Source organism: Aotus nancymaae, unplaced genomic scaffold, assembly GCF_030222135.1.
Source record: "Aotus nancymaae isolate 86718 unplaced genomic scaffold, 86718_ANA_hifiasm-v0.15.2.pri h1tg000010l, whole genome shotgun sequence".
NCBI lineage: Eukaryota > Metazoa > Chordata > Mammalia > Primates > Aotidae > Aotus > Aotus nancymaae.
In genome coordinates, this window is record NW_026988421.1 from 54,143,030 (window position 1) to 54,167,711 (window position 24,682).

Below are 24,682 nucleotides of genomic sequence, written 5' to 3' on the forward strand. Positions count from 1 at the left end.
TGAAATCCATGTAACTCCAGTTCAGGAAAGCTGTCATCCTTGAGCTGACTCTCTTACACGGACACACCTTTATGGGAGCCAGGCCACCACCTGGTTGTGTCCAGTACCATGTACTTTCTTTATTCTCTTCATTTAGGGTCACACACACTCTGGGTCCATGGAGGGGGAGGTATCAGAATTATCAGTGGGCCTAGGAAACACCTCTCCCACCACTTCTAGGGGCAAATGGAGAGAGCATTGAAGCCTTCAAAAAGTTTTCTTGTCCATTTGCTGCCTATTGAATAGGTAATGAAGCCCCTGTGAGCAGATAATTTTCCCAGGAAAGAGACCTTTTGTGGTGACAAATGGTTATATTTCATCATTGTTAATAGCGGACTCCATACCTTTTGGGGGCCTTAGCATAGAATACAGATGATGCCAGTTATACCTACTTCATTTTTAAAGTATGCAAGGCAGTTTGCCTTTGGTAGCTCTTGGGCAAGCTGAGTCTTTGCACATTTGTGTACTTGGCTGTTAGTTTGGTTCCCTACCCCCAGAAATTCTTCTTCCACTTTTATTGTCGTGGTCTAGCACCTGAGAGGTGAACAGTATGTGAGATTAGAAAAACTCTTGATGCTTATTGGAACCATAACAAGCATGTGTACCTCATCTTCAGAAAGGAAAAATATACCTTCTGTTGGCTCCATATTTGGTGATTTCTTCCCATACTTCACAGTGAAGTTATATTTTCAATTTCTGGCTGCAAAGGGAAATGTCTGGCCAAGCCGTAGAAATTTATCAAGACTGGAATCAACTCAGAGGTGTAATGACTCCATTTGGGGTGAGATCAGGTCTGAAGTCCCAGTTGAACCAATATGTCATTTCACTGTTACTACAAAAAAGCCTAATAGTATTAGAATAATAGTGGCTTGTGTTTTTGGTTTTTTTTTTTTTGAGACAGAGTCTCACTCTGTCACCCAGGCTGGAGTGCTGTGGCACAATCTCGGCTCACTTCAACCTCTGCCACTGGGGTTCAAGTGATTTTCCTGCCTTAGCCTCCTGAGTGGCTGCCATTACAGGCACGCACCACCACACCTGGATAATTATTGTATTTTTAGTAGAAATGAGCTGGTCTCGAACTCCTGACTCCAAGTGATCCTCCTTCCTTGGCCTGCCTAAGTGCTGGGATTATAGGTGTGAGCCACTGTACCTGGCCAGTAGCAGCATCTTTGAACTGACATGCACCAACATTATTTCCCTCTGCCCCTAAAATATTCTACTCCAAGGACACCAGGAAACCTTCAAGTCTGGAATTTCTCACTGATTTGATACCATAAAAGTGCCTGTGTAGTAACTAGGGTGACTTTGGGATTCAATACAACCCTAAAAGTTTACCCCTTCTTGCCCCAACTCTCTGGATTGAATCAATTCCCGACATTATTATAATATCATTTTTCAAGCTCTGTAAATAGATGGATTCTCATTTTTCCTATTAAGCACTGTTTGCTGAATGTTTTGGCCCAAAAGTTCAGTCATTCCATGCAAGCATTAACAAATACAGGAGACATTAATGGTTACTTGTTCAGATGAGGTCTGACATTATTTTTCCTCTGCTCTGAGGCAGGGAGGGGAATGTTATATAATAAAGATGAAGGGTCTTTTTCTTCTTTTGTACAAAATGCAAATGATGAGGACATGTGTGATATACACTTCTCTAATGCAGGCTGCTGCTTTTTGTTGAGAAAGAGAGGCAATGCCCTGGAGGATTTTAGACTTTGTAAATATAAAATTATCTGCCTTAGTGTTTAAAAAAATAATAAAAGGGAGAAAGAGTTGGCAGGTTGCCAGATTACTTACATTACAGTAATAGATTTGCTGACCCCTGACTTCTGCTGTAGAGAAATGTATTGAATTTTTCATAATATCAGATGAGGCAGATCTAAAAACCTAGTGTACTGAGCACCATTATTTAACTTGAGATTTAGCAAAGCCGAAATCTTTTCAAACCAGCAATTTCATGTATGATGATAATTTAGTGGCTCAGATGCTAATAAATCAAGGTTATAATGCCATTGATTTGTTAATTTTAACTTAGGTTGATTTTAAGTCGTCTTTATTTTTTTTCTTAAGAAAAGAAGAATGAGGAGGAAAAAAAAAATCTTGCTTTTCACAGTGACTGAATTTAATAAGAATCTCCATGATAGCCAAAGGCCCCCCTACTGTTTCTGCTTTGGGGTGGAAAATGTTATTCTTGTATTATTCCTAGGGAAAAATAAAATCTCATGCTGCTACAAATCTTATGCCTATGGAAAGATGTTATTTTTTAATACATAATGGCTTACCTATTTCAGATCCATTAATGGCATCGTAAATAAGCATTTTGCTAATCTGAAATGTGAAATCTGGATAGTAATAAAGGCCCATTTATCTGTCCAGCTTTCAATCCCCAGACTAGATGTAGATCAGGAGGGGGAAAATCTCTCTGAATTTTCTAATGAATATTTTGCTTCTCTTCCCCATTACTCCCACCCACCCAAAGCCCAGCCCCCATTCTTAGAGTTGCAGTCCGTTGAAAATACTTCTCCCGTGTAATAAATTCTTGGGGGCTGGAGTGAATGTTTGCTTTTATCTGTACAGTTTAGAAACTGATTAAATCTTTGCTCTGCTACAAATATTTGAGAAATAATCATCTTCAAAGCACAGGCATGGTGCATTTTACTAAATTCTTTATATAATACAAACCTACTCAGCTTTCTACATCGAGCAATGTTGACCTAATCTAAGGCTAACCTGTTTTTAATGGTACCACATGTACGTTGAATGTTTAAATGTTCAGGAACCTATAATAGCTTTCGTCCTTTTGTACTGTAAAAACTTCTAATAATCAAATGATAAGATCATATCCTGTGGGGTAATTGTATTGTACCATGACAGGATAACTGAAAAAACATTCAGTGAAAATTCCACCAAACGGAAATCACTATATGAAGCAGCGATTGTGTGCCATGTGAGACTGTGCCCTGTTCTTCAAAGCTTAGCTGGTCATATTTCTACTTGCTTCCTTTTAGCTTCTGCCTTGTTTTATTTTAGGAGCCTTTTTTCCCCAAGCCACTATAATTATCTTTCAATGATTTAGAAGGGGAAAAAAAACACTCAGTTGACCTTTACACACACACACACACACACACACACAGTTTCACACTCACACACTCTCATATACTCTCTGGAAGCCTTAAACAAGCAGGGCTTGTGTTTGGATTCAGTTTTACCTTAGTCATGCCTCTTTCCAGATACAAGAAACATTTAATTCCAGATTTCCTGCTTCTGGCTTTAGGCCTTTGACCAGCAAAGTGAAATGTATTTTTTACTGCTGTCAGCTAGCCAGCTGCTGAGTTGAGTGAAGGAGAGAAAAAAAAAAAAATGAAAGAAAAAAATGAAAAAAAAAAAAGGTAACTGAAACGAAAATGGTGCCCTGCTTTGTGAACTTGCAAAATTAGAAAAGGAAATTAAAGTCTCCTTAGCACCCATCTAGAGAGCCAGGTTGGCCCAAGGCTCTCAGAACCCAGAGTGAGGGGTCCTGGGGGTTCCTGGGGTATCTCTCCCACCCAATTCTCTGCTTTCCCTCCTTCCGCTCCCCACACTCAGAGGTAATGCTGTCATTCTTCTCAGTAAAGAGCGTCCCCCATGGTGTCACCATCTCCATCAGAAAATGAAGTTGGGGGAAGGGCGGTACCAGCAATTGCAATCATTGGAATAGCTAGACTTCACTGCTCTTTGAGTTCCCATGGCAACAAAACAAAAGTAAAACAAACCTATCTGTCCCAACAATAAAATATGTTTTCATTAAACTCAATTTAAAATATCTTTCCCGTTTAAAATATTCAATACATTTTGCTCCCGGACAAAATTCCCCAATCTGCCAATATTGAAGAAGATAAAGTCCCTGGCAGAACCAGGCAGAAAAAAGGAATTGGGGGGAACGCTGGGGACTTTACAGATGAGACAGAATAAATTCAAGTATGAACAGGATTGCCTTTTTCTCTCTTTTTCTGCCTAGTTATGCTTTTTATTATATAAACATTAACTGTAATATTACAGTGGGAAGCAGGTATTTGGCAGCCATATATTATTTTAGTAAGTCTACATAGAGAGGGCAGTTTCCAGTTTTAGCAGCTGTAACATGTTTAAACTCAGTTTGTAATGGGATCTGAAGATAACTATTCCCCATGGGCTGTGTTGATCTTCATGGCTGGCCAGCTGCCAGATGTAGGGCTCCAAAGTATTATTCACGCCTCCTTGTTCATACCTTGTCCAAGCATGCTCAGTAAATGAATTTTGTTTCTAATATGCTATAAATTGGGATCTGATTTTCCCATAATTTTATTGGTATTTTATTAAAGAGCAAAATATTAGGATCACAAATGTCCCCACATCTGTACTCTCAAACCTGAATAATAGTGTATAGTTAAGCAGTTGAGATCCAAATGACATGCATAGAAACACCTTTTAGGAGAGCAAACCAATATCCAGACCAAGGAAGTTTTTGCTTGGGAATCTTAGTTTAAAAATAATGAGGATCCCCAATATTTGAACAGATTTATGATGTTTATAAGCCAAGTACATTTTCTTCATTGAGTCAACTTGTCTTATTTAAAACAAATTATGTTTGCTGTATTAAAGTTCATATTTTTAAGGCTGAGTCTTATATTAATCCCACAGTGAGTCATTAATCATACCAAATGCATTATAAAAACTTTAATCACTGAAGTTGAAACTGAGATTGTAATGCAATCCATCCCTTTTAATTACATCAGCTATTTTTCCCTTTCAGATAAAGAGCTATGTCGCAAAGGGAAAACAGATTAAAACTAGAGCTGTTTGATGTTTCTCTTTTTAGAGCAATTTTATGTACTTTGTTTAAAAAGTTATATAATTAAAATGCTTGAAATTTTCAGCCCTCTGGTTTTTGTGGCTTGCATAGTCTGTCTGCCTTCCTTCTCACTGGGGCTTCTACTTTGCACCCTAAAACAGAGCTCTCAGTGGCGACCCCTTCCCCACTCAGAGCTGTGGGGTAAGACAGTTGTCTCCTGGCCACACTGTGCTTGCCTCTCATTGACCTTTTTGTCTTAGATGTTTCATTTGTATTTCGACATGAATGAAAATAAAATATTTTCAGATGGGTAGAACTAGGTTCAAATCTCACTTCTAACAAATGGTATGACTCTGAGGCAAATTGTTTAACCTTTTTAGGCCTCAATTGCCTCATGTGTTAAAAAGAGAATAATATGTTGTGGAGTTTACAAGAAATAATCTTTAAATGTACCTGGCACATGCTAGTACCTGCTAGAGTATAAGCTTCATGAGCTCAGAGGCTTTGTGTGTTTGGTTCATGGCTGTGTCTCAATGCCTAGAACACTGCCTGTAGTATGTGCTCAATAAATAGTTGTTGATGGACTGGTAAAGCAGCTAGCATTATTGTTGTAATTTTGTTAACACTTAGCCAGGTTTCATGGGGAGTGATGAAGATACTATTAATGCTGGATGTTTCCATTGGTATCTTGGTATATAGACCCACAAAACTAAAAAGAGGTCTTGCCGAGAAGTATTAAGTTACCAGGTACTGATTTTGACCAAGGAAACAGGGCACTAAAGTGTGGAGTAGGTTTATAGAAGTACAGCAGTGTTATTGGAGATGAAGTCATTTAATAAGTTGCTTATATTGAGAAAAGAAAGTAAACCCCCGAAGCATTGATGCTACTGGAATTACTCAACTGTCTGATCATCTCTTCTGTTATCCTTTTAGATTAATCCTACCATATGAAAGGTTTATTAAAGGAGAAGAAGATAAGCCCCTGCCTCCAATCAAACCTCGGAAACAGGAGAACAGTTCACAGGAAAATGAGAATAAAACAAAAGTATCTGGAACCAAACGCATCAAACACGAAATACCTAAAAGCAAGAAAGAAAAAGAAAATGCCCCAAAGCCCCAGGATGCAGTAGAGGTGAGTTGCTTTGCTACACATAAATACCTCTGGAGGACATGTCCTGCCTCAAGGTCCTTCTGGAGCCCTGAGCTGTGTCCCTGCACATTTAGATGTCTTGATGAAGAAACCAAGACATCTAAGCTTCATAGCTCCCCACATAGTTCCCCAATTCCTGAAAACCTTTCAGTTTGCTCATGAGTTGAAATGTGGTGCCTGGTATTGAATGGGATAGGCCAGGAATCAACTCTAGAAAGATGCAAACATCCTGTAGAAAACTGATAGCAAATGCTCAGGCTTCAAGAGAGAAGGAGCCAGAGCTACACTAACATCAAAGAATTTTACTGTGAAAACATGGCTTCTTGCCATTTCACAGGCAGTCTATCTGAGGAGCTGGTGTGACTTTAAAACATACTTTGGGGCCGGACATGGTGGCTCATGCCTGTAATCCTAGCACTTTGGGAGGCCAGGGCAGGTGGATTGCTTGAGCCCAGGAATTCAAGATGAGCCTGGGCAACATGGCGAAACCCAATCTCTACAAAAAAATACAAATATTAGTCAGGCATGGTGGTGCACACCTGTGGCCCCAGCTACTCGGGAGGCTGAGGTGGGAGGATAACCTGAACCCTGGAAGGTAAAGGTTGCAGTGAGCCGTGATTATACCACTGCACTACAGCCTGGGTGACAGAGTGAGACCCTGTCTCAAAAAAAAAAATGCTTTGGGGGGTCTAGGAAAGAGGGATGTTGGAATCGCTGTGCTGTATCTGCAAGACTCTCCTGAAAACTTGAGAGATGTGTTTGTCTTCCATAATTGATCTCTGTACAACAGCCTTGGGTTGAGATCAATTTAGAAAAATCTTAAGTGCATATTATTTATAGGGGAATTTTGAAATGGTTCCTCTGAAACCATTATTATTTTTCATATTAACAGGTAGTTTCTGAACCTTTTAAAACGAGCCCCAGCTACCCACAGCTTCCAACAGCCCTTTGGTAGAAGCCATTGCCACCAGCATACAGCCAGTCATGTAGGCTGATCTGGGCTCTGTTTCAACATGAATAATAAAAAACTTTGCTGCCCATTAAAAAACAACAACAACAACAAAAAACAACTTGGCAGCCACATTTGGAGACAGCACGTTCTGGGATTCAACCCCAGAGGGAATTTTGGTGCTGATATTAAATACCCCCTAAAAAATCAGGTTTATAATGAACACATAAGAGGCTCTGTAATTAAACACTGGTTTAAATTCCACATGTACAACCCGCACCAACCTCCCATCTAGACATCAACTTACACAACTGATTGTTACATAACAAGATAGTATTGATACCAAGAAGAGAAAATTGTGGGGTTTTTTGTTTTTATTAAGTTTCGTAATTATTTTAAGCTCTAGTAACCAAAAAGAGGAAGGAGAAAGATGATGCAGATTTCTTTCCTCTTTCTTTTGAGATGGAGTCTCTGTTACCCAGGCTAGATGCAGTGGTGCTATCTCGGCTCACTGTAACCTCTATCTCCCAAGTACAAGTCATTCTCCTGCCTCAGCCTCCTGAGTAGCTAGGACTACAGGCATGCGCCACCACGCCTGACTAATTTTTTTGTATTTTTAGTAGAGACAGGGTTTCACCATGTTGGTCAGGCTTGTCTTGAATTCCTGACCTCAAATGATCCACCTGCCTCAGCCTCCTAACATGCTGGGATTACAGGCGCAAGCCACCATCCCTAGCCAGATGATGCAGATTTCTAAACATCTGCAAGCTTGCAACATAAATGGCCAAAAGCAAGGAAATTCCAAAGGCATGCTTACATTCCATCTTTCTTTTATACTTTTAGCCTAGCGATTTATTATAGGGTTTCAGATGAATGCGTTCTATTAGCTGCCATATGTACACAAAGCACCAGGGGACAAACTGAGGACCAAGGAGACAGCTGACCCTTGAATGTCTCCACTTTGGGGACTGAGTTTGAAACGGTTGGTTTGTGAAATGGTAGGAGGAATCCTTAGCCTATGCATTGAGCCTATCAGCTTGGGAGATGACCGTTCCCAAGAATGGAGCCTTACTCCCTGTAGTCCAATAGAAACCTTTAAAACTGTTAGGCTGTCTGCTTTCTGTAGGCTCTAACTGTTCCCTTCAGGGAGCTGTAAGTGTCTCAAGTTTCAAAGGTTGTCATGATGAGGTTATCTAAAGCTCATGGAGTCTCCCACCCTCTCCAAGGCTGACCTTATAATACAAATCTCTTCCCACCTCCAACATAGAACCATGTTATTAGCCAGGTATATTTTTTCTCATTGACTCTATTTCGGGTTGTTGGTTTGGATTTTATTGTTGTCATTGTTTTTACTTTTTGGTGTTTTCAATATGAAGCAGTGAACTCAATGGAGATAGAAAGGGTAATGAACTCCCTCTAGTTAAATCCACTATATTCAGGTGATGGGACCGCAAGTTGCATGGTGGGAAGGTAACATTTAACATATTAAGCAGTTCATAAAATGCTCTCCTGGAAAAAGAGTCCTTTACTTTTTTCTGCCTAGCTTTCAAAAACTTCCTAAACCTGTTTTACAACCCGAAGCATGGGACTCCACTATAACTGCAGGTCTACATCATAGAAACTTCAGTGGGACTGAGTATCCCTCATTGTCCTGTGTCAAACTGTAGTCCCATAAGAAACTAACAGTTGGATACAATTTGCCATTTTCCCTTGCTATACTCCTATTTCTGTACTTTTATGTCATGTATAAGCTCAAGAGACCAATGATGATTATTAATGTAGAACAAGTAACGATATTTGTACTGGAAAAGGCAGCTATTGGTACACAAAAAGAAAAAGAAATGATGATAAGCAAAGACTCTTAGGTATAACACATCCCTAAAATTCAAGGATTTTTTAAGGGGATTTGAGGAAAAATATGAAATGGGTGTGATTTCTTAAAACTTTCATTCCCATCTATACTTAAAACAGCAGCCTCAATCTTACCCAAAGATGCTAATGTGGCGGATACTTCTTTCTTTCCTTTTTTTTTTTTTTTTGACAGAGTTTCACTCTTGCTGCCCAAGCTAGAGTGCAGTGGCACAATCTCGGCTCACTGCAACCTCCACCTCCTGGGTTCAAGCAATTCTCCTGCCTCAGCCTCCCAAGAAGCTGGTATTACTGACACCTGCCACCATGCCGAGATAATTTTTATGTTTTTAGCAGAGGCAGGGTTTCACCATGTTGACCAGGCTGGGATTACGGGCACCCGCCACCATGCCCAGCTAATTTTTGTATTTTTAGTAGAGACAGGGTTTCACCATGTTGACCAGGTTGGTCTTTAACCCCTGATCTCAGGTGATCTGCTGCCTCAGCCTCCTTAAGTGCTGGGATTACAAGGACTTCTTTTCTTAACAGAGAAGAACAAAGTTCAAGGGATGAGATGGAAGGAGGATGGGAAAAAGACCATCTCAATACAACTGTTTTGTGACTGCTGTGCTAAGACATGTCAGGGCAGAATGACAGCAGTTTTGAAAGGGTTTGTCAGTCAGCTGGGTCACAGATGGAAAGTTAAAATGACCTTTTAAGGTCAGAGTTTACATGGCTACATAATGCAGTAAATGCGTCGAATTGGTACCCACAACTTCTGTCAGTAGGGTCACATAAGGAGCATCTGTCTCATTGACTATAATTTATTTCATTGAACAGCAAAGCTCTATTTGTAGTAGCACTGATTGTCTGAATTTTGACAACTTCATTTTGGGCTTTAATAGAAACATAGTTTGCTGCAACCTAGAAAGACTTAGTCTTCTCTATCCCTCAGGTAGACAGGCTGCCAAGAAATCTTCATACTTTGTCAATATTTTAGCATCATCTGCATGTCTGTCATCTGGCCCTGAGTAGAAATTATTAACACTTATGCATTACTAATCTTCAGTGCATCATATTAAATACACTGGGAAGGGATTTGCCCTGTTAAAGAAAAGCAAGGAGTTGCAGTAGGTTCGTTGTTTGTTGTTGACATGGGTTGGTTGGATTTTTGAAAGAGAAATGCTTGGAAAAAAAAAATCTTTCTCAGGAGTATCATAAAACACAACATGTAATTTAAAACCCATTTGGATAATTGACTGATTTGACAAGAAGACAACCTTAGAATTAAACTATATATTAGAATCAGGGAGTGATATGATTGTATACCATCAGTACATAACACTTTGCTATTTTGATAGGTGTCTCATAAGGGACTGAAGCGAATATGCATATTTCCCCTAATGTTTCTGTAATTTAGGTTTCTTTGTTTAGAGCCATGATTGGAGAGTAATAAAGCTTTACAGAAACTTCATGAGCTGATTGACAAGCCTGTTTTCAAGTAAAACTGCTATGTGGAATATTTTTATTTCGTAGCAAAACGTGTCAGTGTATTTGCTTTTCTTCTGACTGTCTTTTCAAATATGTTACCAGGTTTCATCAGAGCAAGAAAAAGAACAAGAGACTTTAAGCCAGAAAAGCATCCCTGAGCCTCTCCCAGCAGCAGACATGAAGAAAAAAGTAGAAGAGTATCAGGAATTTTCAGCGAAGCCCTTGGCATCCAGAGTAGACCCAGAGAAGGAAAATGAAACAGACCAAGGTTCCAACAGTGAGAAGGTGGCAGAGGAGGCCGGAGAGAAGGGGCCCACACCTCCACTCCCAAGTGCTCCTCTGGCCCCAGAAAAAGATCCAACTTTGGTCCCTGGGGCCAGCAAACAGCCACTCACCTCTCCCAGTGCCCTGGTGGACTCAAAACAAGAATCTCAACCCTGCTGTTTTACAGAGAGCTCTGAAAATGAACTCCAAGAAGCACCCTTCCCCAGCTTCCCCACGACACAGCCACCGCTGGCAAACCAGAATGAGATGGAGGATGACAAACTGCCCGCCATGGCGGATTACATCGCCAACTGCACTGTGAAGGTGGACCAGTTGGGCAGTGAGGACATCCACAATGCGCTCAAGCAGACCCCAAAGGTCCTTGTGGTCCAGTCGTTTGACATGTTCAAAGACAAAGACCTGACGGGGCCCATGAATGAGAACCATGGACTGAATTACACACCCTTGCTTTACTCCAGGGGCAACCCAGGCATCATGTCCCCACTGGCCAAGAAAAAACTTTTGTCCCAAGTAAGTGGGGCCAGCCTCTCCAACAGCTACCCCTATGGCTCCCCACCCCCGTTGATCAGCAAAAAGAAACTGATTGCTAGGGATGACTTGTGTTCCAGTTTGTCCCAGGCCCACCATGGCCAAAGCGCTGACAATATGGCGGTCAGCCGGCCATCGGTGATTCAGCATGTCCAGAGTTTCAAAAGCAAGCCCTCAGAAGAAAGAAAGACCATCAACGACATCTTTAAGCACGAGAAACTGAGTCGATCAGATCCCCACCGCTGCAGCTTCTCCAAGCACCACCTTAACCCCCTTGCTGACTCCTACGTCCTGAAGCAAGAAATTCAGGAGGGCAAGGATAAACTCTTAGAGAAAAGGGCCCTCCCCCATTCCCACATGCCTAGCTTCCTGGCAGACTTCTACTCGTCCCCTCATCTCCATAGCCTCTACAGACATACTGAGCACCATCTTCATAATGAACAGACATCCAAATACCCGTCCAGGGACATGTACAGGGAATCGGAAAACAGTTCTTTTCCTTCCCACAGACACCAAGAAAAGCTCCATGTAAATTATCTTACGTCCCTGCACCTGCAAGACAAAAAGTCAGTAGTAGCAGAATCTGCTATGGATGATCAGCCTACAGATCTGAGCCTTCCCAAGAACCTGCACAAACCTACCGGCAAGGTCCTGGGCCTGGCTCACTCAGCCACAGGACCCCAGGAGAGCAAAGGCGTCTCCCAGTTCCAGGTCTTAGGTAGCCAGAGTCGAGACTGTCACCCCAAAGCCTGTCGGGTATCACCCATGACCATGTCGGGCCCTAAAAAATACCCCGAATCACTTTCAAGATCAGGAAAAACTCACCATGTGAGACTGGAGAATTTCAGGAAGATGGAAGGCATGGTCCACCCAATCCTGCACCGGAAAATGAGTCCACAGAACATTGGGGCAGCGCGGCCGATCAAGCGCAGCCTGGAGGATTTGGACCTTGTGATTGCAGGGAAAAAGGCCCGGGCAGTGTCTCCCCTAGACCCATCCAAGGAGGTCTCTGGGAAGGAGAAGGCCTCTGAGCAGGAGAGTGAAGGCAGCAAGGCAGCACACAGTGGGCATTCCGGGGGCGGATCAGAAGGCCACAAGCTTCCCCTCTCCTCCCCTATCTTCCCAGGTCTGTATTCCGGGAGTCTGTGTAACTCGGGCCTCAACTCCAGGCTCCCGGCTGGGTATTCTCATTCTCTGCAGTACTTGAAAAACCAGACCGTGCTTTCTCCGCTCATGCAGCCCCTGGCTTTCCACTCACTTGTGATGCAAAGAGGAATTTTTACATCGCCGACAAATTCTCAGCAGCTGTACAGACACTTGGCTGCGGCTACACCTGTAGGAAGTTCGTATGGGGACCTTTTGCATAACAGCATTTACCCTTTAGCTGCTATAAATCCTCAAGCTGCCTTTCCATCTTCCCAGCTGTCATCCGTGCACCCCAGTACAAAACTGTAGGCTCAGTTCTGCCCAGCAGTCCAAAGCGGCATGGCCAACGGAGCTTCACTCCTACCCAGGCGGGCTGGCTTATAGAGTTAGAAGTCAGTATTTCTTCTAATCTGGGGCTATGATCAGTCCCAGCTGTAGGGGCCCAGAGGGGAGGTGAACATGCCTGATTTTTGTAGGACAACTCCAGCCTTGGCTGGTCAGTATTGACTCCCTTCCAACACAGATGCCCAGGCACCTCCAGATCATTCATTTCGCACGTGGGCCTTATAAAGGGATTTGTGAATATCTAGGAAAAACTTAGAGGACCCCATCTGAGTTTGGATGGTCAGGAAACAATCTGGGCAAAAAAGGGGCAGGTATTTCAAAGGAAGGGGCAAGGAAGACTGGCAAACAGATGCCAAGGGATGCCCCTCTTTTTCATAAAACTCTCCAAGTTTCAATCAATGCAATGTATAGTGAAACTTCAATAGATCTTTCATTTTGACACTATTAAACAATCCAGAGAAGTAAACACTGTTAAATTGACTGTATATATTTGCTTCATAAAACTACCCGTATCACTGTTCGCTCACCTAATTTATATACAGGTAGTTCCATTTTCTCCTTTCTCATCTTTTTTTTTTTTAATTAAACGGTATCGCTTTTCTTTGCAGGTCTTTTTGTTTTTGTTTTTGTTTTGTTTTCAAGGCTGACTGACTGTCCTAGTTGTTGATGTGTGTTTGTAATTTTTCCACATCTTATTTTGAGCAGCTTTGGGTGGTAAAGTTATTGTTTACAAATTGAAGCAACTGATTATAGTGGAACAAATGAAAAAGAAACAGTCAAGCACACAATAGTGCAAAGAACGTTCCTCTGTAGATCCGCAACTTAAGGATTTTGTTCCTCATAAATGGCATAGTTGAAAGAGCTTATACACTGCTTACCCAGCCAAATGCTTTGCTTTGAAGTATTGGGTTCTGTGAAAATATTGAACATTGTACTTACCTTATCTAGGCTGTGAAACTGTCCTACATACCAGAGGAATCATAAAAACAAAAACCTCACTGGCAGCAAGCTGCCGAATAACAACAGAGTCTAGAGGACATATCTGTGGGCTGCACAGATATTTTAGGAATTTCAGAAATTAGAACAGGAGCCAAAATGATTTACATTGGCATTGGCACCGATTCCTTTAAATGTTCTGGGAAAGGGGGTTGGGAAGAGGATGGAGCTCAACTGGCCAGAAGAGGAGCAGCTGCAGTCCTGGTAGCTTCTCTAGCCTCGGTCTTTTGAGTAGTAAGCAGTCACGTTGTTTTCATCGAGTTGATTTCTTGTCATTCCCAAGAAGAATCTCCCAGGCCACAACTTTGGGGATAGTTGACATACTGGATTAGCCTTTTCAAAAGGAAAGTCATCCTCTTTGGGCTTACGGGGCATGAGTTTTGTGTACACACACACACACACACACACACACACACACACACACGTAAGGTGGTTTGGGTCATGTTTTTAACCACCTGGCAATACAGTCCGCTTTCTGGTTTCTTTTCTTGTTGGAAGTAAACGGTCAAGCTGCTCAGGCAGTGAAAAGATGTGGAGAATGTCCATTGTCATTCTTACCACTTTATTGCATTTGCTACCAAGATGTAACATTAAGGTGGACACATTTTCAAACTGTATTAATTAAAAGTCAATGGATACAGAGAGTGGATTTTCTCCCCAAGTACCATCCCTGCTGAAGACCACTTGGATGAACTCCCCAACCCACTGTGCCCCTTCCGCAACACTACCGGTAGACTTTAGAACCATAGTTAACTAAGTCTTTTACCTCTGAGATATTTAATTCTGGGAAAATTGATGACAATTTTCAACTTCTAAATAGGTAACTTGACTGCAAAATAGTCAAAACTGATAACAATGAAACTGCGGCTCTTAAACAAAGCCATGCATGCCATGCATTTGTATTGAGATGTCTCCATGATATGAAGCCAAATATTCAGTGTAACATACTTAATATCCAAAGGTGGAAACAAAAGAATGTAGAGATCCAGTGTTAAGAGTTCCATTTGCTTCAATTAATTATTTACCTTCCTGTGGAATAATATATATATATATATATTTAATAGAACCATAGATAGACTAGTAGAATTTAGATTATAAATGTGTGAGTGCAGATTATCCTGCTATTGCACAAGCTAGAAGGGGGGAAAAATCTCAATTCCAGCTGGCAAGATGCTAGCCAGGACACATATAATAAGAAAATTGCACTAGATTGAATGGTCACAGAATCAGAGAACATGGAAGAAAAAGGAAACCTCGGTGGCTCTGTAGCAGACATGGGCTAGATCATATGTGGTTTCTATGACTTCGTGTCTCAAAAGAAAGGGGGAGCCATCTCTCCCCAGTGGAGCTCACCTATTTGGAATATGGGGCATTTGTTTTTTCCACTGCAATGATTTCAGTCTGGTTTCATCATGTAGGAATTCGATCACACCATTTTCAAACAATGTTAACATAGTCCAGCTTTTGTTTTTCTCATCTCTTCTGAGAGGAGACTCACTGTTTCTGTCTGAGGAAGCTCATACCCTCGGCAAAACATCAGGACAAATAAAGAGAAATGGGGGTATGCATTCCCAACAGAAGCAGTGTGTTATTTGTTTTAAAACTCTGAACAGAGATCTTGGAAATTGTTCAAAAAGACCATTGAATTCTTCATTGGCTGAGAACAACGTTTTAAAATGTCTTAAATAAGGCTTTGTTTGCATTGTTTGAGTTCAAGGGGCCTTATTATTGAATGGAATTGCACAAGCCTTTCTTTGTGCAATCAAACCATTGTTATTGGTAGTTCTGTAAAGGAAACTGTGGAATCAAATTGGCAGTGGAGTCATAAATCTATTTACTGAGTGTGGCTTCCAAGAAATGTTGCAATTCAAAATGCAGTAAGTCTGTGATTTATTGGAGATTTAGAGATTCTAAATAATATTTTTAAAAAACCTTTCCATGCAACTTCTGGTTTAACGTTTGGCAACTCCATATGAAAAAAAAAAAAAAAAAAGCCCAACCGAGTTTCAGAATTAAGTATTCTTCTAGTAAGTGATTCGAACTTGTAATATTTGCCACAGGACTGACTTATTTATTTACTAGCTAGAAGCTCTTAAGTTCACTTGTTTATCAGGGCATATACAGAAGGGTTTGTTAAAACTCAATGTTAACTTTACAACTTTCTGACCTGGTGCATGAATTCTCAAGTACTGTATTTCACTGTGTTGGTGTGTCTGATGGAAATTTCGAGGTGGTCCCACAAAAATATTTTATGTAGTGTGCCTTCAAAGAGAACCGTTTATTTCTCTTCACTTATCGTCCCACAGTCACATTTGGTGGTGGTCAGCCAAGTCCCATCTGGTCTAGTTTTACTCTTGTCCCAATTTTAAAGAGAAATGGGAATGAGTTTGCCCTGGTGAGACCCACACCATTGCAATGATTATCTTGAGCACTTAAAAGTCCAGTGTTGGCTGTTAGTGTATTTGATATTCTGCCTGTCTCCTCATGGTTGAAATATGTCTGAAGAATAGCAGCATAATCTCTTGGCTGTTTATACTTTTTTAAACTTTCCTGTGTTGTAAATATTGTATACTTTTGGTGATTCCAGCTATGTAACCTCTATGCTCTGTAAGGTGATTATTTGTATATAGCAACATGGCCCAGTGATATTATATAGTTTCCCAATGGAGAGGTTATTGAGTAACCTTTGCATTAGTTTAAACACTACCAGAAGAATGCTGAGCCAACTATAAACACTCAATTTTGTATGTTTTCCAAATTGTACTTATTACTGCTTTTGATACTGTATTACGTGCCAATAGTTTCCCAATCACATAGCAGGCAAGAGATATTTTGTACTTTTTGATCCACTGTAATATTTAATAAAAAATGTTACTATCTGTTTCCTTTTGGGTGTGAGTAATCTGTCACTCTTCCTGAGGAGACTGTGGCCTCCCCAGAAGACTTTCCACCCCGTGTGTCTAAATTGCATGATAACCAATAATGATAGCAATGTCTGTAGTTCACTAAGGACCTAGTGGGTGCCCAGTTGGCAATGTTATCTCTTATCTCCACAACTTCATGTAAATATGGTTATACCCATTTTTACTTACAAGAAAACTAAAGCGTAGAGAGGTAAATCAACTGGTCCCAGATCACCCAACAGATGGCAGAGTCAGGATTTGCAGCCAGGGCTCTCATCTGTGTACTTCCTTTGTATACCATCCTCCTCTGCTGGTAGGATAATCACAAAAGTTACTGTTTTTTTATTCGGTCAACAAAGATTTACTCATGCCCCAATTGCCAAGCATAGTATTAGGAGCTGGGAAAACAATGGTAAACGAAAGTAAAATAATGTCTCTGGGAGCTTTTAAATCTTACGGGAAAGAGAGTTAATCAAATAGTCACTCCTATAAATTCAAAACTTCAGTATGACTGAGTTCCAGGAGAGAGGAGTTTGATGAGTAAAATGACACACCAAAAGGAAGTAAGTGGTGACCAACGTGACTGGCCGAGTATGAGAGGGAGGGAATTGGGAGAAGGGTAGGTGAAGCACAGGGTACCATCACATGCAAAAAGTATCATCACATCCTTCCCTAAAGCAAGAATGAGTTTGGCTTATTAGAGAAATTGAGAAAAGCTTGTGGGGCTTGATTGCAATGTTGGAGGAGTGAGATTAGAGAGTGTAGCAGGGGCCAGCCAAGTAGGTCCCAATAGACAAGATCAATGTGCTCTTTATCCTGAGCAAGAAAGATTTGTCTTTCACTATCACCCTCTGGCTGTTGTGTGAGGGCAGCTTGAGAGCAATCTAACATCAATGAGGTGGTGGTCATTTCAATGGAGGTAATGGAAGGAGAGAGTGGACATATTTCAGAAGTACTTAGAAGGAGGAATGAGCAAACATGGTGATGAATTAAATAGGACAATAAATGGGAAGATATTCAGGAAGGATTGGAAATCTGGGAAAACTGCATATTCTGAGGTCTGCATCTTTTAATCGTAGACCTTGTGGTGATGGACAAAGATTTCTAATCTTTTTTTTCCTAGATCTTCTGCCTCCAGCTTCCCTTGGCTTTGCTCAGCTTATCATGAGTTGAAATGAGGCATTTACAAAGCAACACCCTATGCGCCCGCTTCTTAATGAGTCCTAGAGAGGGAGGAGAGGTGCGGGGACAGGACTTTACTGAGTGCCTTGGCTTATGATCAGGACGGCTTTGATAGACAGGAAAGAGTAAGCTACTAGCAAGCATGTCACCACAACTCAGAGGAGAAAAGAAACATATTTTGGTAAAAGCCATGGGATCCTTTTTCTCATCATTATTGACTCAAAAGGACCTGGCCATGCATATCAGGGTCGGCAGGAGTTGAAGCAACATGTTAGGAGCCGCACCCTCTTCTTAACTGGCTGTCTTTCCTTAGCTAATTCTGCACCCAACAAACACAGCCTCATGGTCCCCTGGCCCTCATTCTGAGTCATGTGTATTTCACCATCTCGTGACTTGCTGTGAGTACATCAGAAGAATGTTCTTCCACCTGTGACACATTCAGCATTTGTAGATCTGATAATTGATTCATATACAACAGGAAACATGTTAAGTTATCCATTCTTGACAGGTGCTGCCTGGCAAATACTGTTGGAGAAGGGGTGCTTTTGCTAAAAAGGTCACTCAGAGCAGAAGCAATGACAAGCCCAATGTCTATTCTAGGAATGTGGCCAAAGTTGACACGTTTTAGGGCTGATAGTGACCAGGAAATAGGTGATACATATATCAACAAGTATGTAAGTGGTAGAAGGTGGAAGTGGGGTCAGAGGTTTCCTCTGGCCAGGAACAATGTAATCCCAGCTACTTGGGAGGCTGAGGCAGGAGAATCACTTGAACCAGGGAGGTGGAGGTTGCAGTGAAACGAGATTGTACCATTGCATTCCAGCCTTGGCAACAAGAGTGAAACCCCATCTCAAAAAAAAAAAAAAAAAAAAAAAAAAAGTTCAGCCTCCTAGATTGACCTAGGGAATATAATAAATCACATTAATTTGGGCTTCACTAATTCATAATACCTGAATTTTGGAATCTCCAGGGTAATTCTCAGGTTAAATAACATTGCAAAGCACTTGTTTAACCTGCTCAGAAGAACAAATTATTTTTATCATTCTAGCCATAACCACAGGCATTCAGCCAGCTTTAATAAGAACAAGGTGATCTCTTCCCTGAGGCACTTGTTCAAGAACTACTAGTACTTTGGTGGTAGAACTACTACTACTTTAATTATCATTGAAACTCCCTCTAGAACAGAGGTGTTCATTAGAATTTTCTGGGATGGTGGAAATGTTCTATAATTTAGAGTTGGCTAATATTGTAGCTAATAGCTAATGTGGCTACTGAACCCTTGGAATGTGTTCAGTGTGATGAAAAAAATGACTCTTTAATTCTACTTAATTTTTATTCATTTAAATTTCAGTAACCACATGTGGCTAGTGGTGACTCTATTGGACAGCACAGTTCTAGAAAGGCCAATTGGTCAACATGTCTATATGAATAAACCCAATGACAGATAAGCCAATATCTGCACATAAACTTTAACCTAAACACTAAAGCAAATAACATGATTCCTCTTTCTAGCAAAACTTTATCTATTGGCTTTAATATTTTTCATTCAAGATTTATATATCATATAAACTTGTACATCATGTAAAATATTTAGCCAGTTAAATGCTCAATAAACTAATCATTTAGAAAGCATTAAGATAAGGCTACACTTATATTATCTTTAACCTAGCCCTGCCTTTTATGTTAAATATGATTGTGTGAGGCTTGACTGTAACTTCCAGCAAGTCTGTGAAATATTAGATGTGTCCATGTTCCAGCCATTCTTCTTAACTCCATGGTAATACAACATTTATCCATGGAGACTGGGAGGGCATTCAGTGTGAGGAACAATGATGGCCAGGTAGGTAGAGAGGGGACCTAGGGACCAAATGTGGAAGGACACGCAACCAACATATGTTTAGTGTCTTGGGCCTAGTTCAAACCTGGGTTTGTTACTCTATTTCCTCTTTACACATAATGATAACAACTAATGATATCAATGACAGCTCTATATGTGACAAACAATATTTTAAATGTTTGTTTTGTATTAATTTATTTGATCCTCATAACACTGCATCATGCAGATACTATAATATACTATAATATATTCCTACTTTACAGTTGAGAAAAACAAGGAGTAACTGAGCTTTTGATGACCAATCAAAATAGGCAGTACCTGTCCAGGGTAGTAGAAGACTCTTTCCTGAAGTTTGTTCTTGCTGTACGCATTTTCTCTTCTTCATTAGCTCCTGCTCAATCCTGAAACTCAAGAAATCAGCGCAAACACTGAGTCAGAGCACCCTAAGGTTTTAAAATAAATTAATGAGGGCAAAAAAAGAGAAGACATCAATAAACAGTACTAGGAAATAAAAATACAATAGAGACTTTTCAAATTATTAGAGGATGGTGGTAAGTTGAAAAATTGGAAAGTTAGATGAAAAACTATTTCACAGAAAAATAGAAATTAACAAAATTTTCTAAAGAAGAAATATAAAAGTCATAACTAAGAACTTGTTCACTAGTTAAATATTTCCCCACAAAAAACACCAGGCCCAGATGGCTTTAAGAACCGTTTCTGAGAATTGAAAAAGAGGAAAAGTGATACAATTCTTTTTATGAGTTTATTTTGACCTTATTACCAAAATTTAATAAGGATAGTGAAAGAGAGAGAAAATATAGACCCATCACACTTATAAACCAGAGGCAGAAATCCTAAGAAAAATTTCAGCAAATTATAAAAGGGTTTATGCTTATACCTATTTTCATCTATGTACACACATACAGTGCATGTGTATATATGTGTGTGCGTACATACATATACAACATTTGAAAGTTATTGAAATATTACACTATAACAAAGAAGTTTATCCTGAAAATATAAAGATGGCAAAATATTAGAAATTTTATTCGTGAAATACTATGTGAAGTCATGCAGAGAAAAAAAATTGGGCTGGGCACACTGGCTCACGCCTGTAATCCCAAAACTTCAGGAGGCCGAGGTGGGTGGATCACAAGCTCAGGAGATAGAGACCGTCCTGGCCAACATGGTGAAACCCCATCTCCACTAAAATACAAAAAATTAGCTGGGTGTGGTGGCACATGCCTGTAGTCCCAGCTACTCCGGAGGCTGAGGCAAGGGAATCGCTTGAACCCGGGAGGCAGAGGTTGCAGGAAGCCAAGATTGCACCACTGCACTCCAGCCTGGTGACAGAGCAAGATTCTGTCTCAGAAAAAAAAAAAAAAAAAAAAAAAAAGTTGGATTCAAACCTCAACAATACACAGATGAATTATAAATGACTTAAAGACTTAGATATACAAAATAAAATTATAAAAAAAGACTTAAGGAGAACATGAGATAATTGTTTTATAACCTTGGCATGGGAAAAGCCATCCTATGATTCAAAATTCAGAAACTATAAAAGATTGAAAATGTGTCTGCATAAAAATAAAATATCCATATGCAAAACATAAGCAAATTTAAGATACAAATTTTACTTTGGGAATAAATTTCTGCAACTTATATTCCCAAAGGGTCATATGGCTAATGTACAAATAGGCCCTAGAAATTAAGAAGAAAATGGGCAGTAAAATGTACAGCTCTTAAGTGTACAGTTCAGTGAATTTTGACAAATGTAACCATGACCAAGAAGAAAATATCGTACAATTCTATTTTGGCAGAACATTTTCTCATGACACTTTCTGGTCAATTGGCCCACTCTGACCCAGAAGGCAATCACTATTCTGATTTCTATCAGCAAAGATTTGTTTGACTTTTTTTTTTTTTAGCATGCTTTTAAAACAGTCAAAACATTTAAAAGCATTTAGCGTGCTTTTAAAACACAAAGATATTTGTTATCACATTTTTGTTTTTATTTAACATAGTACTATAGATATTTTGCCATATTATATGACTATATTAGGAAATAAAATGTATAAGGTTTTGAATGGAAGGAACAAAATTGATATTTTTCATAAACAATAAGACTATTCATCTGGAAAATCACAGAATTTATAGATAAATCAGCAAATTTGCTGTATATAAGAGTTTCAAAAATTCAAAGTCCACAACATTTTTATCCACCAGTGACAAATGAAATGACATTTAAAAAAATTTCCATAGCAATGAAAAGAAAAGGTACCTAGGAAGAATCTAGCAAAATATTTGGAAAGCAACTTGGCAAAATCCAGTGTAGTTGCAAATGCACTTACTGCTTACTATAAACTTAGCAAGAACATTTTTTGATATATACTGAGAACCCTCGCACTTACGTTAGAAGGCCAAAGTATGGGGATGTTCATTGTAGTGTTGGTTCTCATAATACCCAGGGAAATACACAGACAAAAAACAGCATAAAAGTTGGCAGTAAAGAATAGATAAATAAATAAATGAATAATATAAAGTAGTTAAAATGGGCCGGGTGCGGTGGCTAACGCCTGAAATCCCAGCACTTTGGGAGGCCAAGGTAGGTGAATCACTTGAAGTCAGGGGTTCGAGATCAGCCTGGCCAACATGGTGAAACCCCGTCTCTACTAAAAATACAAAAAATTAGCTAGGTGTGGTGGCATGCACCTGTAGTCCCAGCTACTAGGAGGTTGAGCAGGAGAATTGCTTGAACCTGGGAGGCAGAGGTTGCAGTGAGCTGAGATTGCACCACTGGATTCCAGCCTGGGTGATAGAGTGAGGCTCTGTCTCAGAAAAAAAAAAAAAAGTAGTTAAAATGAATTATTTTAAGTATTTGTATATAATTGTAAAAAAGTATCAAAAACCCAATGGTGAGTGAAAAAACACTTTGCAAAAAGGCTTAGATCATGTAATAAGAATTAAAAACATAAACTAATAAGGTATATACTGTCTGTGGATATATTTAATGAATATATAAAAATATAAACAGCAGTTGGGTGCATTGGCTTATGCCTGTAATCCCAGCACTTTGGGAGGCCGAGGTGGGCTGATCACCTGAGGTCAGGAGTTTGAGACCAGCCTGGCCAAGATGGTGAAACCTTGTTTCTACTAATAATACAAAAAAAAAAAAAATTAGCTGGGCGTGGTGGTGCATGCCTGTAATCCCAGCTACTCAGGAGGCTGAGGCAGGAGAATCACTTGAATCCAGGAGAAGGAGGTTGCAGTGAGCTGAGATTGAGCCATTGTACAACAGCCTAGGTGACAAGAGCAAAACTCCATCTCAAAAAATATATATACATATATATATATTTTTAAGGAGTATGTATATATATATATACACACACACACAGACACACACACACATAGAGAGCAACAGATCAACATCAAGTTATCTCCAGGAGAGGAGACTGATGCAGGAGGACACAACCTTTAACTGTAACATTTTATTTCTCCTCAAACCTAGAGCAAAACAGCAAAATGTTAATATTTATTGCATTTGGGTAGAAAGAATACAGTGATATATTATGACATATTTTTATATATTTGAAAAATTTTCTACTTTATAAAACTACTTACGCATGGAATGAAGATCCATCTCTTGCTAATGGGGTAATTATAGGCAAGTTACTTACTTTGTCTAAGCCCCAGATGGGGCAAGTAACTTGCCTATAATTACCCCATCTGGGGCTTAGACAAAGTATATAACTTACCTATAATTACCCCATTAGCAAGTGTCTGTGCTGTGATTATGAACATGGGGCATCTGGCTCCGGCGTCCAGGTGCCCAGCCTCTACCCTGAACTGAGGCAGACAGAATTCCCTCTTGGGATTGCACCTTTCCTGTCAGGCTCCTGGTGTGAGTGGGGGTGAGGCCTGCACACAGTGCCCTTGGGTTCTCTCCATGCCTCTTGGTGACTGCTCTTTTTCAATGTCTCTGGGTCTATCATCCAAGCTTGGGAAGTTCATCTTTGTGAAGTTCATTTTTTACTCATCAAATATTCTCGTCATATTGTCACACAGAGTCTGCAGCGTGTTTGTGCTGGGCTGTTCCTTCTGCTGACCTGTAGCCCACCCAGCTCTTCCTAACTGCTCATCAGGACCTTGGCTCATGCAGGTGGCATGGAGGAGCCCACAGAAAAGTGTGAATGATGGGATTCCTTCACCCATCGCAAACTAGGGTCTGCTGATTCCCAAAACAAATATTTGGGGGGAATATTTAAAACCTCGTTCATAATTGCCTTTGTCAATTTGCCGGAAAGTTCAAGATCCAGGTGCCGGCAGATTCAGTGTTTGGTCAATGTCTGCTTACTGGTCTGCAGATGGCCATCTTTTCCTTGTATCCTCATGTGACAAATAAGACAGCTCATCTCTTTAGTCTCTCCTTGTAAAGCACTCATCCACTCACAAGGGCTCTACCCCTGACCTCATCACCTCCCAAAGGTTCCTCCTCCAAACACCATTATATTGGGAATTAAATTTCGACATATGAATTTTGGGGGAACATCGACATTCAGCCCATAATAATAATATAAGTTCATTAAGAAGCTAAATAACATTCATCTTTTAAGCTAGAGATGGAGAGTTTAAATCTATAGCAGTTCACAAAGTTATGGAAACCCACTGCCATCTTCTGTTGCGTTTGTTAATCTACTCCACCATTAAAAAAAAAACATTAATTTTATATTTAAAATAATAAAAACATGTAATAGAAGCAAAATTCCTCTGAGTTTTAAGGTAAAACCAGAGACATCAAAAAACGTCAGATTTGCAACAGGCTGTTTTAGATTATAATCCAACAAATACCCATTGGTCATCTATGTGCTAGGCAGGATGAGAGCTCCAGTTACAGCACCAAGGAAGGCCGTGCCTCTCTTTCTCCTGGAGCTGGAAGTCTGGCAAGGAAAGCAGGTATGACAGCAGCACTTCTAAGTATGTTGAATGTTACAAAAGAGGACAGTCAAAGACCTATAGGGAATAGAGCAGAGGAAATGGTACTATCAACCAGGGCTCAGGGAAGGTCTCTTGAAGGAAGTGACTTTTAAATGGAGATCTGAGACGTGATTAATAGAGGAATAAGATACATCAAATCTCACAAACAAGAGAGAGCACCAGGTGTTCCAGGAACTGA

General features: G+C 40.2%; 1 protein-coding gene and 1 long non-coding RNA gene across 4 annotated transcripts in view; one reads left to right on the plus strand and one right to left on the minus strand.

The window, feature by feature from the left end:
* Positions 1-16,468, plus strand: part of ARID5B (AT-rich interaction domain 5B) — a 195,082-nt gene extending 178,614 nt beyond the window's left edge. For all 3 annotated transcript variants that reach the window (XM_021675771.2, XM_064374166.1, XM_012445746.2), the window contains 2 exons: positions 5,783-5,981; positions 10,390-16,468. In XM_021675771.2, coding sequence (XP_021531446.2) covers positions 5,783-5,981; positions 10,390-12,555 — 2,365 coding nt within the window. In that variant the 3' untranslated portion in view covers positions 12,556-16,468. The remainder of the gene's footprint in view (positions 1-5,782; positions 5,982-10,389) is intronic.
* On the minus strand, positions 16,204-20,365 carry LOC135274008 (uncharacterized). Its single transcript, XR_010341797.1, has 2 exons — positions 19,828-20,365; positions 16,204-16,797 (listed from the first exon to the last, which is right to left on the minus strand). It is a non-coding gene; the product is annotated as an uncharacterized LOC135274008 (long non-coding RNA).
* Between the last annotated feature and the right edge of the window lie 4,317 nt (positions 20,366-24,682).